Source organism: Mustela lutreola, chromosome 12 (genome assembly GCF_030435805.1).
Source record: "Mustela lutreola isolate mMusLut2 chromosome 12, mMusLut2.pri, whole genome shotgun sequence".
NCBI classification, from domain to species: domain Eukaryota; kingdom Metazoa; phylum Chordata; class Mammalia; order Carnivora; family Mustelidae; genus Mustela; species Mustela lutreola.
The window spans coordinates 5925567-5940553 of NC_081301.1; the positions used below are offsets into that span (position 1 = coordinate 5925567).

The 14987-nt window shown below is 43.3% G+C and overlaps 1 protein-coding gene across 16 annotated transcripts in view; it reads left to right on the top strand.

The window, feature by feature from the left end:
- Window positions 1-14987, top strand: part of FNBP1 (formin binding protein 1) — a 143702-nt gene that overhangs the window by 99670 nt on the left and 29045 nt on the right. For all 16 annotated transcript variants that reach the window (XM_059141397.1, XM_059141389.1, XM_059141388.1 and 13 more), the window contains exons 7-8: window positions 8523-8651; window positions 9815-9961. In XM_059141397.1, the coding sequence (XP_058997380.1) occupies window positions 8523-8651; window positions 9815-9961 (276 nt within the window). The remainder of the gene's footprint in view (window positions 1-8522; window positions 8652-9814; window positions 9962-14987) is intronic.

The following is a 14987-nucleotide window of genomic DNA, read 5'->3' on the forward strand; positions in this document are numbered from 1 at the left end:
TAAACCTTACTGATTAAACATCTGTTGTGACTTGGGTGCTAAAGATGGTTTAGCTGCTAACCTACCACCAAACATCAGGTTTCTTTAGAACAGGAAGCTTGCATTTCTTTCCTCTCCCTGGGGAATGTAACAGGACTATTTTTTCTCTCTTCTGAGGGATGGATCTTTTCCAGAACTGCCTTCAGTATTTTTGTTCCTCAGCGTAGCACCACAGCCATAAGAGATCTCATGATCCTTTGGGCATTAACTTTCTAGAATCTAGACTGTCATTTTCAGCCATATGTATCTGAAACCTCAGGAGTGTGGTATTCTGGAGTGCAGTTATTAAGGGGGGAAGGAGAAGAGAAAGAGATCATCAATTTCTACCCTACCACAACTGAGAACTCAAGTCTCTTGCCAATGACAGTGCACTAGAAACCAGGAAAAAGAAGGGAGACAAGTCTTAGAGACCATGATTTATACTTTACCAAGATCCCTGAGCTCATACCGCATTTTTGACCAGCCTACCTTGGGGCTTTGCCAACCTCAAGATGAACAATATGAACATTGGCTTCTCTTTTAGCAGAAATGGTCACTTACCTTGAGTAAATAGATATTTCAATTTCTACTTTTCAAATGAGGCAACCAGGGTATAGGGGAACAGAAGGCCTTTTCTTAAAACTGTTTAGCAAGTGAATGGCCCATGTGGGATTGAGATGCTGGTCTCACTTGCTATCTTCCCATGTTCTCTCCTTCTGTTTCAGTGGCTGTGCACCAAAGTAACCTACGATACTGGGGCTAGAAGTTGTAAGACTGTTAAGGAAAAAAAAAATCCGGAAATTGCTGAAATATTTCAAGCATATTTCTTTGGTTAACTTATTTTGAAGTTTTTCTCTGTTTTGTATTTTCGCTGTCTTTATAATTTATCAAAGACAGACTCATTGTTTTGGCAAGTCCCAGGCCTGGAAGGCTCCAACAAAAACTCCCAGCACTCCATCTGAATAGGAATTTTTAAATGCATTCTTAGTCTTGAATTTGAAAATGTATTCTAAATTCAACAGTTTGCTGGGAAATTTAAACAATGCCATTTATCATACAACAACATTGCTCTAGACAGAGAACTCTTTCATCTCTTTCCTTGTTAGTATCCCTCCTACTACATTATCTTTTTAGAGCTTTTTTTTTTCTTTTTCTTTTCTTTCTTTCTTTCTTTTTTTGAATCTCAAAGGCGAGCCATATCTCTCCATATCTCTTCAGTTTCTAAGTTCCTGGAATTCAGCATTAGAATTCGTTTCTTTACCTAATCTTTCCGGCAAAATAGAATTCCTTAATCACTCTTTGAAGCAGTGATCACTATTAATATTTTATTTTTATAATAATCAAATTATGCTATGAATACTGTTTTTGAAACGTAAAAAAAATTTTTAAACCACATACAGCTTTCACTTTCTCTTATCATTAAATACTCTTCTACAGTTTTTTGTAGTAGTCTGCGTCTTAGCCAGGGTATGAGATATATTTAACCAATGACATTACTGGGCATTTGTTTCAAATTATGTCTATTATAAATAATATTGTGCTGGATATCTTTCATGAACATTTAAAATTTATTTCATTAGTGGGGTGCCCGGCTGGCTCAGTCGGTGGGACGTACAACTCCTGATCTTGGAGTTTGTGAGTTCGAGCCCCATGTTGGGTGTGGAGAGGACTTGAAAAGGAAATAAATATAAAAATGAATGAACGAGTAAAATGGTTTCATGAGGATGAATTTCCCAGAAGTAGAATTGCTGAGTTAAGAACTAGGAAAGATAATCTTTACAGACAAATCGAAAGAGAAATCCGGTAAACCAAATAGAGTTTTCAGAGATTCTCTACCAGTTGCTGGTTTTTGCTTTTTTTTTTTAAATTTGTTTGTTTTTTATTTTTTAAGATTTTATTTATTTCTTTTGACAGAGACACAGCGAGAGAGGGAACACAAGCTGGGTGCGGGGGAGAGGGAGAAACAGGCTCCCCGCTGAGCAGGGAGCCCTGCGGGGGGGCCACCAGTGGCTGCTTTTATAGGTCTCAAAACTACCCAGAAAATAGGTCACAGTATTCAGCGGTCCCTTCCTTCCTCACACCCTGCCAAAGCCTGTGTGCTTCTCATTAACCCGGCCGTGGCCAAAGGAAGGGTGAGCTGGCGGTTGGAGCTCCTTGCTACTCTGAGAATCACCAAGTTTGCCAGCTGTCCATGGGGCATCGTTGTAATGTGCTGGTGTCATTCGGTGGCATCACTACAGCTGTTCTTCTGGAACTTTCCATTGACTTGCCCCAGCTTGCCTTATCTGCTCTCAGTGTTGTCACAGATCACAAATTAAGGACTCCAGGTTGTCATGTTCCCAGTGATTGTCAGACTGTGGAATGAAATGGGCAGGCACTTCGACTTTCTAAACCCCACAGTTCTGTAAATTGGAATTATTTACAGCAAGCAAATTTTGGTAATCGGGTGAAAAAAAGAACTAAAGGTAGAGAAAGGCTGGATAACCCAGGTTATTGAATTTTATTAGTTTAATTGTATCCACTGTATATATTTTTTAAGACTTTACTTTTTTAGGTCATCTCTACAGCACCCAGCGTGGGGCTCGAACTCAAACCCCGAGATCCAGAGTCACTTGCTTTACCGACTAAACCCGCCAGGCTCCCCAGTTTTATCCACAATGTTAAGTCAGTGGCTTAGTTGGAAGAGGGGTGAATTTGGAGCCAAGAGCCCCACTGGATCCTTGCTGCACCTCCAGCCCTGGCTGTGTACCCTTCTGGATCCCAGTGATGGCGGCCAAGACCCGGAGCTGCCCCGCGTCTCCAGCTCCTGGATAATAATGATGGGTAGCCTGGCAGTGGTGCAAAAATCATGAATTCCCAGTAAAATCTCAATTTAGCCCCCTTTTCCATGCAGCCTAAAATACACTTGGTTTCTCTTTATTATAATGATGAAATAAAACATTGAAAGAACCGCTGCTCGGGAAAACCTTTACTGTCGTTGGAGATACCAGTGGTAACTGTGAATTATTTCACACTGCTGTCCCCAGATTTGGGGGGTAAAGGATGGGCCTTGTAAATGTGTTCTATAACATGCGTTTAACAAAGGAAAAGAATGGCTTTCCAAAACCTCTGAACGCCACTGCAGGAAATGGTTTATCACTCAAGCAACAGCCGTGTATATAAAAATGTAGGAGGTCTGCAGCCATGTTCAAAAAATTAATAAGCCTTATTATTTATTTATAGTAAATACATAAATGGAATCAGGGCATCTTTGACCATTTCTGTGAAAAGGTCAAAAGCCATGAGCGGCCCTCAGAAGAGACGTGAGTGTCTAATTTCTTCAGCCAATCGACCGTGTGCCCCGCTGGAGAGCGAACACATTTCTTAGGACGCCTGTGCCCTCTGCTCCTGACGGCTGAGACCGGCAGCAGCGAGCGTTGCTTCCTCCCCTCATATCTGCAACATTAAGGGAGAAAATAACACTGAACTGGACAGGAAGTCGCAGCACAGTTTGGCCAGGGCTAATAGTCTAAATTTAACTAACTAAATGGATTACAGTATTTTTATCTTTAAACCCATTAGGATTTAGAAGCATCGGGCTGCAACAGAGTTTCTAAATTATTGTTTTCTTTATTTAGAAACTGCAACTCTGGGGCGCCTGGGTGGCTCAGTGGGTTAAGCCACTGCCTTCGGCTCGGGTCATGATCTCAGGGTCCTGGGATCGAGTCCCATGTCCGGCTCTCTGCTTAGCAGGGAGCCTGCTTCCCCCTCTCTGCCTGCCTCTCTGCCTACTGTGATCTCTCTCTGTCAAATAAATAAATAAAATCTTAAAAAAAAAAAAAAAAAAAAAAAAGAAACTGCAACTCTGACCTTTTGGGGCATCCAGCTTTCGCGTTCTTCCCGCAGGACTTGGAGTGGGGAGGGTGTGAAAAGTCAGTGAAGTCATGCCCAAGCGATAACATACATGGGCCTGTTTGGACTGATTTGGGGGAGATTCCCAAGGGTCTGTCAAAGAAATTCTAAAGTTTAAATTCGGTCTTTCTGATTGACAGCGAAAGTGGTCTAGATCTCATTCAAGGATGGCTGTGATTTACAGCCTTAGGCGATTGTGGCCATTCTGTACTTTTTTAGAATATTTTCTCTAAATTCTATGACTGACTCATTAAAAAAAAAAAATCCTCTGAACTTCCCTCTGCCCTATAGTCTTGTTGCTCTGAGATGCAGCGTCCTGTATTCTTAGAATGAGAACTTTAATTTAATTGCAAGATACAGCTTATGGTGTGGCCTGGGAAGGAAGTACCTCTTGAAGATAATAGTCACTATTTTTAGACTGACTTAAACAGAGAGAGAAAGAGTGATGTTTACAGTCTTCCTTTAGCCTTAGACTAGGAGATGCACTCTCTCAAAGTATCTCGTTACTTGCCAGTTACTCCAGAGTTTTCGAAAGCCCTTTTAAAGATATTTTTAAAAATGTATTTCTAATGAGTAACTGACTCAGCCCTAGGTTTAGAGAAAGACTCTTTCTCGGTTCCATTGCAAAATAAATATAACAGCTTTACTAAACAAAAATAGATTTTCCATAGTAAAACTCGCTCAGAACAATGGCACATTCCTGGGCCTGGGATTCAAAAGTGGGTATTAATTCAAAGCAGCTGGACGCTGGGATTGAGAACAAGACTGTCCTGTCTTCGTGCCTCAGCCCTGCAGAATTTGATGTGTGACAATATTTTACTGCTTTTAAGTGTGAGAGGGGGTGGGGGGAAGAGAAAGACTCTAGAAAAATTTCAACAGAGACTATAAGAAATACACACTTTGCAACCTTATGTCCACATTTTTGCATTGAAGAAAAACTCGCAGAGAGATCACGCTTCTTTAACATAAAAGGTAGACCTGTTCCCTCTGATTGTCTGATTTGTTTTCTTCTACTCGACTAGCATTCCAGGGCTGGAGTTTTACACGTTTTTCCCAATTTCAGTTTCTTCCACAGTCTAGGGGCTCCCTGGTTATGTCTCCGAATCACTGCAGATAAAGCTTGTAAAGGGCATCGCAAAATGGTTATGAGTTAATGTGCTTACGAAAGCGGTTATATAACCCAAGTGAACACATTATTATTAGAGATTTAGGGGAACTGAGAGAAGAGGACCATGGCCACTTCCAACCAGAGGGTGGTGGGGTACCTCCAGCAGGGCACCCGCCGGTTCTCATAAGTAAAACATTCCATGGTTAGTGTGATGGGTTAATCGCCAGGAAGCTTGTGTCTGCTCGTGGTGTGTGTGTGTGTGTGTGTGTGTGTGTGTGTGTGTGTAGGTCTGTACGTGCAAACCTACACATGCATAATGATGACATTCTGCTCTCTGTGTCAGACCTTACACTATTTAAAAAACTCAGCAACTTAGAATAATATCCCCCAAAATAAATAAGGGGACTCCTGTCTTGTTACTTTTATTTACAGAGGAGATGAGGAAACAACCCACCCCCTCCCCCTTGAATTTTGGTAAGACTATTTCTGAGGAAGTTTTGTAAAGGAAATAGAGAATTTTTTAGAAATCTGAGGTCTACCTCGGAGTTTCCTTGTTTTGTTTTGTTTTTTCCATATTCATAACAAAGTGATACATGTTAAACTCTTAAGTAATTGAAAGGGTTAAAAGGCTCTTTGCGTTGGAAGCAGTAGGGGAACAGATGGTGTGCACGTAGGTGGGGAAGCTATGATTGAAACAGAGGAGAGCTAGTGTAGACTGGAAGGGCATGGATTTTTGAGGGGAGCTGGGGACTTAACATTTTGGGGACCAGATTATTATAGTTACTAGTGGACACGGTAGAAGCAGAAGCCAGAGTGTATGGCCATAGGAGGAAGTTAAAAGGCTGCCATCAGGGGCGCCTGGGTGGCTCAGTGGTTAAAGCCTATGAAACCTCTGTCTTCGGCTCAGGTCATGATCTCAGGGTCCTGGGATTGAGCCCTGCTTCGGGCTCCCTGCTCAGCAGGGAGAACCTGTTTCCTCCTCTCTCTGCCTGCCTCTCTGCCTACTTGTGATCGATCTCTCTGTCAAATAAATAAATAAAATCTTTTAAAAAAATAAAATACTGCCAACAAAGAGGACGAATATGGCCATTGAACTAACCAAGGGGAGATGAGAAGGGGGTAAAACTGATTTTGAGATTCCGAAAGGCCTTGAGAACTTCAAAGTTTGAACTTCAGGTAATAAGGAAATCAGTTTGGAAATATTTAGATGGTTAACCTCTGAGAAGTGTTCGAGAAGAGAATGAAGGAGGCAGCAGTGAATGACCACGCTGGGCTTTCACCATCATGCAGATGAGTGGAAAAGTGTCAAGGAAGTGAAAATCAGATGAACCCTCCGAGTCACAGAGGCAGGAAACCATAAGGAACACCGAGATGCGCAAAATCTGGTCGTGGACGCTACCGATGATCAGACAGCAAGTGGGCCGTCGACTTTTCCTTTTGAGCATGTCGGTGTTCTTTTTTATCCTTTTAAAATATGAGTGGGTTTGGGGTGCCTGGGTGACTCAGTGGGTTAAAGCCTCTGCCTTCGGCTCAGGTCATGATCCCAGAGTTCTGGGATCGAGCCCCGCGTCGGGCTCTCTGCTCAGCCGGGAGTCTGCTTCCTCCTCTCTCTCTCTCTCTGCCTGCCTCTCTGCCTACTTGTGATCTCTGTCTGTCAAATATAAATAAAAATCTTTGAAAAAATAAAAATAAAATATGAGTGGGTTTAGTAAAACGAAACGAAAAAGAAAGAAACAAAAAGTTCCTGTAGTTACGCTGGAACAAGGCCCTTTTCCTGTTGTGTTTTTGGCTTGGTGGGGTAGCCGGCCAAGTCACCTGCAGGCCAAGCCACTTCTGCATCTGGCAGGGGCTAGTTTTTGCCCTGCAGGAAGCTCAGAGTCATTTAGAGATTCAGGAGGTCATATTTTTGAAAACATATCCAAAGCGCTAGATGAGTCCACAGTGGGCTCACCAGCGTAGCCATCAGTGGTATTTGTAGATGACGTCAGAGTTCACAGGCTTTCTGTTCAAGCTTTAAAATCAATTCTGCAGGGCGCCTGAGTGGCTCAGTGTGTTAAGACCTCTACCTTCGGCTCAGGTCATGATCTCAGGGTCCTGGGATCAAGCCCCACATCGGGCTCTCTGCTCAGCAGGGAGCCTGCTTCCTTGTCTCTCTCTCTCTGCCTGCCTCTCTGCCTACTTGTGATCTCTATCAAGTAAATAAAATCTTTTAAAAAAAATGTATACTGAAAGTAAGCATCTGCATGCTTCCCTGGCACAGTTGTGGAGCGTGCAACTCTTGATCTCTGGGTTCAAGCCCACACTGAGTGTAGAGATTACTTAAAAAAAAAAAAAAAAAAATAGGGACCCCCGCGTGGTTCAGTTAGTTAAGCATCTCCGTCAGCTCAGGTCATGATTCCAGGATCCTGGGATCGAGTCCCGCATCGGGTTCCCTGTTCAGTGGGGAGCCTGCTTCTCCCTCTGCTCGTGCTCGCTCGCTCTCTGATAAATAAATAAACATGTTTAAAAATAATAAATAAATAAAAATAATTTAAAAATAATAAACATTGCAGAGATTATTAGAAAGGTCTGTTTAGATCAGGGCTCCTGTGCCTTTGTAATTCATGAACCCCACTGAGAATTGGATAAAAAAAATTTATGGATTGGGGCCCCTGAGTGGCTCAATTTGTTAAGCATCTGCCTTCAGCTCAGGTCATGATCTCAGGGTTCTAGGATTGAGCCCCTCATCGGGCTTCCTGCTCAACAGGGAATTGTTTTTGTTTTGTTTTGTTTTTTTAAGATTTTATTTATTTATTTGACAGAGAAAAAGACAGCAGGAGGAGGAATACAAGCAGGGGGAGTGAGAGGGGGAGAAGCAGGGAGCAGGGAGCCCAATGCGGGGCTCTATCCCAGGACCCCAGGATCATGACCCAAGCCAAAGGCAGATGCCTAATGACTGAGCCATCCAGGTGTCCCTCAATAGGGAATCTTGCTTTTGCCTCTCACTCTTTCTCTGTGCACTCTCTCTCTCTCTCTCTTTCAAATAAATGAATAAAATCTTTTAAAAAATTAATAGATTCCCTCATCCCCTCCTTAAGGAAAAGGAAAAATATATATATATACACACACACACACATATACATACATACATACATACACACACACATATATATAATATAAAGTATATGTACATAGCATAAAAATATATATATAAGCATAGGTTCCCACAAGGCCCACCTAGGTAAGATAAATATGTGAATTGGGCCAAGTGCAGACAATAAAGAAGAGAGACACTTGGGTCAAACTAGAAAGTGATGCCAAGTGAAGACAGAGAAGGGTAGGGTTGGTGAAAAACTAGGGTACACAACCTTACCTAAACGAAATTCAAATTCCAAACAATTTCTAGAAAATAACACCTGCCCGGTAGAACACATTGGAGGTAAAGTGGACTGCAGACCCCTCTGGTTTGCAATTCTAGACTCTTATCCTATGTAAACATGGGGGTCTTCTCATTTTTTGCCCCAAGGCGCGACAGCAGGCTCAAGTACGACACCAGATGGCAGAGGACAGCAAAGCTGATTACTCATCCATCCTCCAGAAGTTCAACCACGAGCAGCACGAGTATTACTATACTCACATCCCCAACATATTTCAGGTAAGTCATTCAGGCCTCTCAGATCGGCTTTGCCTTTAGAGACTCGTGTCTTTGGAATCCTGATGGCTGGGCTTACGTTCGGAGCATTTACAGAATTCTAAATTCCCTCCAAGTGAAGCCACTTTTGAAGCATCCAGGGAGTGCCTGGGTGGCTCTGTCGGTTAAGCATTTGACTCTTGACCTCAAGTCTTGAGCTCAGGGTCATGAGTTCAGGCTCTGTGTTGGGGTCTGCTCTGGGCTTGGCGCCTCCTTAAAAAAAAAAAAGAAAGAAAGAAAGAAAGATATATATATATATATCTATATCTATCTATATAGATATTGATAGATATAGATATCTATTTATGGCATTGACTGGCAATAAGATGAAATATAATATTACATATTATAATTTGTATTATTATATATAATATGAATCTCAAGGTCAGTGACCTTTGCAGTTGTCCTCCGTTCACGCCTGTAGCCTTTCTTTGCCAGTCTTAGAAGTGCAATTCTGAGATTAGCGCCCTCTTTGCTAAAAGGAGCATTCAGATCACAAAATGCCAACTTAATTTTAGGAGTCCTAATAGAATTCATACAGTTACAGGATTTGAACAAATACAGTCCTTGTCTTTGGATTGTTTTTCTTTTGGGCTACTCTAGGTTGTCAGAAGTGGCATGAGTAGAGTTGGAGACATGTTCTCCCACTTTGGGAATCTTTCACCACTTGTGTCCGGTTGTGGAAAAAGTAACAAGTATTTGCTTCTTCGTGTCTACACCTACCACATACAAGAGCCTCCAGCTCGCAGGCGGAAGATACACTAGTTACCTCTCAGCCCGTGTTGGGTTGAGACCATTAACCAACACCAGGCTTTTGGTAAACTAATTACCCCAGTCAAAGGTAGGGAGATGTTTGGTGTGTCCCCAAGTGACATCAGTGATAGAAGCACTTGAGCTTGGGGTTCTCTCTGAAATTGGAGAGGAACCCTGGAAGGTACACATTTGGACAGCCTGACCACTCTAACATACGTGTGCAGCCGGTGAAGAGGGAGCCGGTCATCCACTCCAACCCTACCGTCTGGCTGTTCCCATCCCAGACGATTTGCTCGAGGTGACAGTACTGCTGCAAACAATTCCCGTGAGTCACAGTGGACCCGATTAATTTCGTGCAAAATCTAATGTTGCAGAAAATACAGGAGATGGAGGAGAGGAGGATAGTAAGGATCGGGGAGTCGATGAAGACGTACGCGGAGGTCGATCGGCAGGTGATCCCCATCATTGGGAAGTGCTTGGATGAAATCGTGAAGGCAGCAGAGTCCATCGATCAGAAGAACGTAAGTATTCCAGTTTGGACATGATTTACAACGAAGGGTTTCTGGTTCCATTGTTTCTTCGCCGCCGTCCACAGTGAATCACCTCGAGATGGGTGGCTCCTCCCAGGGTTCGCGAGTACTTTGCAGCAGTAGTAACAGCACTTTCGAGTGTTCTTTTGTGCCCTCAGTCTTCTGGATGTAGCTCCCGAATTTCTTTTCCAGAGAACACAGCTAAGTCTGAGCCATTGCAGAATGGTCAGTTGGCCGAGTTACCCCCATGCCGGGATCTGGTTCTGTAGGGCACTGTTGACATTTTGCTGGCCGGAAAATTCTCTACTGTAGGGGCCTGTCCTGAGTGCTACAGGGTGGTTAGTAACACCTGTGTCCTCTACTAACCAAATGCCGTTAGCACCCTTCCCTGGTTGTAACGGTCAGAAGTGTCTCTGGATGTTACCACATGTCCCCTTTGGGGCACTGTCGTCTCTTGTCTGAGAACACTACTCAGGGCCAGTATCATTCATTTGGATTACTTTCCTAGAAACCTATTTCCCTCAACAAAAATATCAGCTAGGACACCAGCATAGGCTTTTACAAACATTTTATTAATTTGCAAAACCAAATATCTAAGAAAAAGCAATGTCATAAGTATTATTTGTCGTAAGAGCGTCTTAAAATGAGTCTAGGCAAGAGATCAAAGCCATCTTTCCTGTGAACATGCCTTAGTGTATAGATTCTTCATTCCTCTAAGGATGTTCTAGGTGTATTACCATATTTAAGGCCATCTGTGTAAAAAAATAATTATCGACCCAATGTGCAGAAATACTTCAAACATGTTAACTAATAAGTGTTTGTAGGAGGAATGGTTCTAGTAGCAAGCATTATTTATTTTTTTTATTTTAGGATTCCCTGATCTCTATTTTATTAACATCTGTTAACCTGGAGTTTCCTTCTTCGGTGATTTCAGCTAACATTTTTGGGGAAAATTTCTAGTGCTTATTAATTAATGGTGTTTACCCCACAAAACTACATTATGCTAAGAAGGAGTCGCAGGTGATCAAACCATACTTTCCTTATGCTGAACCACATGTCTTGGTTGAGACACATGTGACTGGTCATGCCCCCAGGCAGTCCGGTTTTTTTCATTTTCTTGCCACTGTTACTTCATCGATTTTGGACATCTCTTCATCATCCGTTTCAGACAAAGTCATTTTTTTCTTTTTTTCTAAAGATTTTTATTTATTTATTCAAGAGAGAGAAAGCATGAGCAGGGGGCGGGGTAGAGGGAGAGGTAGGCTCCCTTCTGAGCAGGGAATCCAACTTGGGGTTCTATTCTGGATGGTGGGATCATGACCTGAGCTGAAGGCAGAGGCTTTAACCCACTTGAGCCACCCAGGTGCCCCAAAACAAGCCTGATTTTAACTTCTTATATTAGAAGCTTAGAAATGTCTTCTTCCTTGAAACTTCACAATTTTACAAGATCATGTCTGAATGATGGTTTCCCTTCATCAGTTTTATCTGGGAAATTGTGAGCTCCCTAGATTTATAGGACATTTCTCCCATTATGGGAGACTTGTTTTCCTGTTCTATCACTGATCATTCTTTTTCACCTATGACCTTCATGCTAATTACAAGGGTCTCTTCTAGGTCTTCTTTCAAGTTCTTATTCAAGAACTTAAACTGTTAGCAGCACCAGCCCCCACTCGACCACTCTCCTACCTGCTGTTCCTTCACTTGAGTCCCAGGAAGCCACACTGTGATGGCTTTTCCCCTTACTGACTCAGTCTCCTTTGCTTGTTCTTCTTCTTCTTCTTATATCTAACTTGGGTGCACCTCTGGGCATTGATCTTGGACCTATGTACTTTATGCCTTTGCTCCTTGGAGTGACCCATAGACTTTCGGAGCGTGAAGTCCCATCTCAACTCTGAATCACACGTGTGACATGCCCAGCCTGGACCTGTCCCTCCACGGCAGGTTCATACATTCAGCTGCCAGGTGGCTTCTCCACTTGGATTCTACTCCGTTCCTCAAGCTCAGCGTACCCAAGGGGGAACTCCCGATCTGTCTTGCCAAACTTGCACCTCTCATAGTCTTCACTGTCTCCGTTCATGGCATTTCCATCCTTCTGGAGTCAAGATCTTTTTCTGACACCTGCATTAATTTATCAGCCAATCCTCTTGGCTTTACCTCCAAAATACATTAAGAACCCACAGAGCTTACCTCCTCTGTTGTTACCCTCCTGATCCAAGATCTCCATGAGTTGGGTTGTGCAGGAGCAGCTTGGATTACTGCAGGAGATGCCTGATGTCTCCCTACCTTTGCCCCCTCCGCCCGCCATTCTTAACACAGAGACCAGAGGGCTTCCTTTACAATAAGTTAGATCACGGGTCTCCTCTGTTCAGAGACCTCCGTGAGCTTCCGTCTTACAGGAAAAGTCAGAACCACTGTGGGCTCAAAGCCCTGAACGATCTGGAACACGCTCCCTCCCCATTTATCTGTCTGATGTCACCTCTTCTGTATTCTCCCCCGTGCTGTGGCCACAGCAGCCTGCTGTTCCTCAGAAACTCCCCAAGTATGCTCCTACTGTGTTCCCTCTGCCTGGAGTATTCCTCCCACAGACATCTGCATGGCTCATTCCCTCGGCCTCCTTCAGGTGTGTCCTTGAATGAATGTTTCATTTTGCTCTTTTTTGAGAATTCAAGGGTCAGATATTTCTTAATCCATGCAGATCACCTTTCCTGGCACGTTCCCTTTCTCTTTCCAGACATCCTGCTCTGTTCTCCTGGTGCGTCTCGAGTTTATCTTCTTGTGCAGGTTCAGCTCGTAGCTAAGGTAGCTGTGGTGTTGCTGCTTTTGATTCTTTGCCGTTTTTAGTCTAGCTTTTCTTTGCTCACACACTTGTCATCTCCACGTCTTCGTGTTTAGCTGCTGGCCTGTCCTCCTTCAAAATTTTCATCTTGAGAAACGTTGATGGTATTTCATGACACGGCTCCCCGAACACTTACTGCACACCTACTTCCTTCCGTGCAGGGGGTGCTCACCACGACCCACTGAGGAGAACCTTGAACCCAGGGAGGTGACAGCCTTGCCCAGGGCCACACAGTGAATGTGTCCATCTGGTTCCGAAGCCATGTGCTTTCCCTTAGGCCCCTCCCCCCGACCTTGTGCTTTTTATTTCTAAAACAAGCACCGTTTCTGGCAATGTTCGAATCCTTTCACTCACTCACTCACTCTCAAGGGACAGACCATAGCAAAATAAATGAGAATCTATTTTTTAGAGTGTGCAAATGGGATGAGCATTTGGGGGAAATCGTGAGGTAGGAAAGAATGCTAGAAAGTGCCGGAGGGGACGGGGCTGGCTCTTCCACCAAGAGGTTACATTTGAGCAAAGAGTTGAAAGAGGTGATTGAATAATTATTTGAGTGGGACAGAAGGACGGAAAGCTCCCAGCTCTGTCAGCCCCTTCTCCAACAAACTGGATGTCCCCTCTGCCCCTTGATACAGTCTCAGAATCACGTGGTTACTGAAAAGGTCAAACTGGTTTATTTGTGTATGGTTAATTTCCGTTTATATCAAATGACCATGTTTCATTAGAGCACATCAGTGAGTCACTGGCACACCTGGGCTTGTAGATCTGAACCTGCTTGCATATGTTTAACCGTAACGGGAACAGTGGTGTCTTACACAGGGCGGTTGGTTTTTCCTCTCACGTGAAAGATGTCTGCAGGCAAAGGGCTCAGCCCCGGCATGGACAGCTGGTCTGTAAGTTCTCAGGGACTCGGGCTCCTCCTAGTTCACAGCTTTGGATGGTGTGACCTTCAAACTCTGCATGGCTTCTGGAGCGCCAACTATCACATCCAAATTCCAGAAAGCAGAATATGGAGAAAGGCCCGTGCTATCCCTTTAAAGAGTCTTCCTAAAATTACACACCATCCTGGCTGCATCTCAGAGATCTCAGAGGTCAAAACTTAGGTGGCCACCTCCTGTTGCCCAGAAGGCTGGGGAATGAAGCCTTCAGGTAGGTGGCAGGGTGTGCAACTTAAAATCAGGGTTCCTATTCCTGAGAAGAAAAAACAGTTGGCTATTGGAAGACAGTTGGCAGTCTGTGGCCCATCTCCAGAGTAAGGGATAACTAAAATAGCTATATACCCTACCGACTGTGGGCTTATATGAAGAATTGAGATCTTTCCATATGGTCTTCTGTAGTGTCCTTTTTTTTAAGTCAGTTGATCATTGATTTCAATTGTTACTACAAATCACATGTGCTTTTGTAATGCTTTATGTATGTATCTATCTGCCTGTCTGTCTATGACATTCTGGTTATGATTGCCTTACACGTTTGTCTGTACCACAGACAAACCCTGAGAAGGTGTAGCACCCAGAGTTCCTAGCAGAGTGCTTGGACTCAGGGGCCTGTGGAGTAGGCATTCGGTTCGTTGAATTTTTTCAGCAAACATTTATTGCACACGGTTCTCGCCGGCACCATCTCGGTCTAGGGATACAACAGAGGAAAAACAGACGAGAGCTTGCATGTGGATGGGGGAGAGTCTAAGAACAAATGTATCCATAAGGGAAAATCCTACAATAAATATAATTTAATATGTTATATTATTATATATATTTATTTTTATATATTATATCATTATATATCTATTAAAATTAATATCCCTGAACCACGATGAACCAAAGAAGTGATAGAGATTACCTACTCTTTGATTTGATTTTGTGTATGCTAAACTACCTTAAGAATTCCTGGTGAGAACCAGACTTTTGTATTACTGTATTTTTCAAGGGAAGTGCCTAACAGTGGCTCTTTTTTCTCTGCTTTTAGCAGAGTCCTTCTTACTTAATATTTGTTTCTCCAGCTGCAGAAAAATGGCTGTTGAGAGTATCTTCCCATCCAGCTAGACTTGTAGCTTTACAAATAGTGCTTATTCTTTCTAATGATAAAACTATTGGGACGCCTGGGTGGCTCAGTCGGTTAAGCATCTGCCTTTGGCTTGGGTCGTGATCCCAGGGTCCTGGGATCGAGTCTCGCATCTGGCTCTCT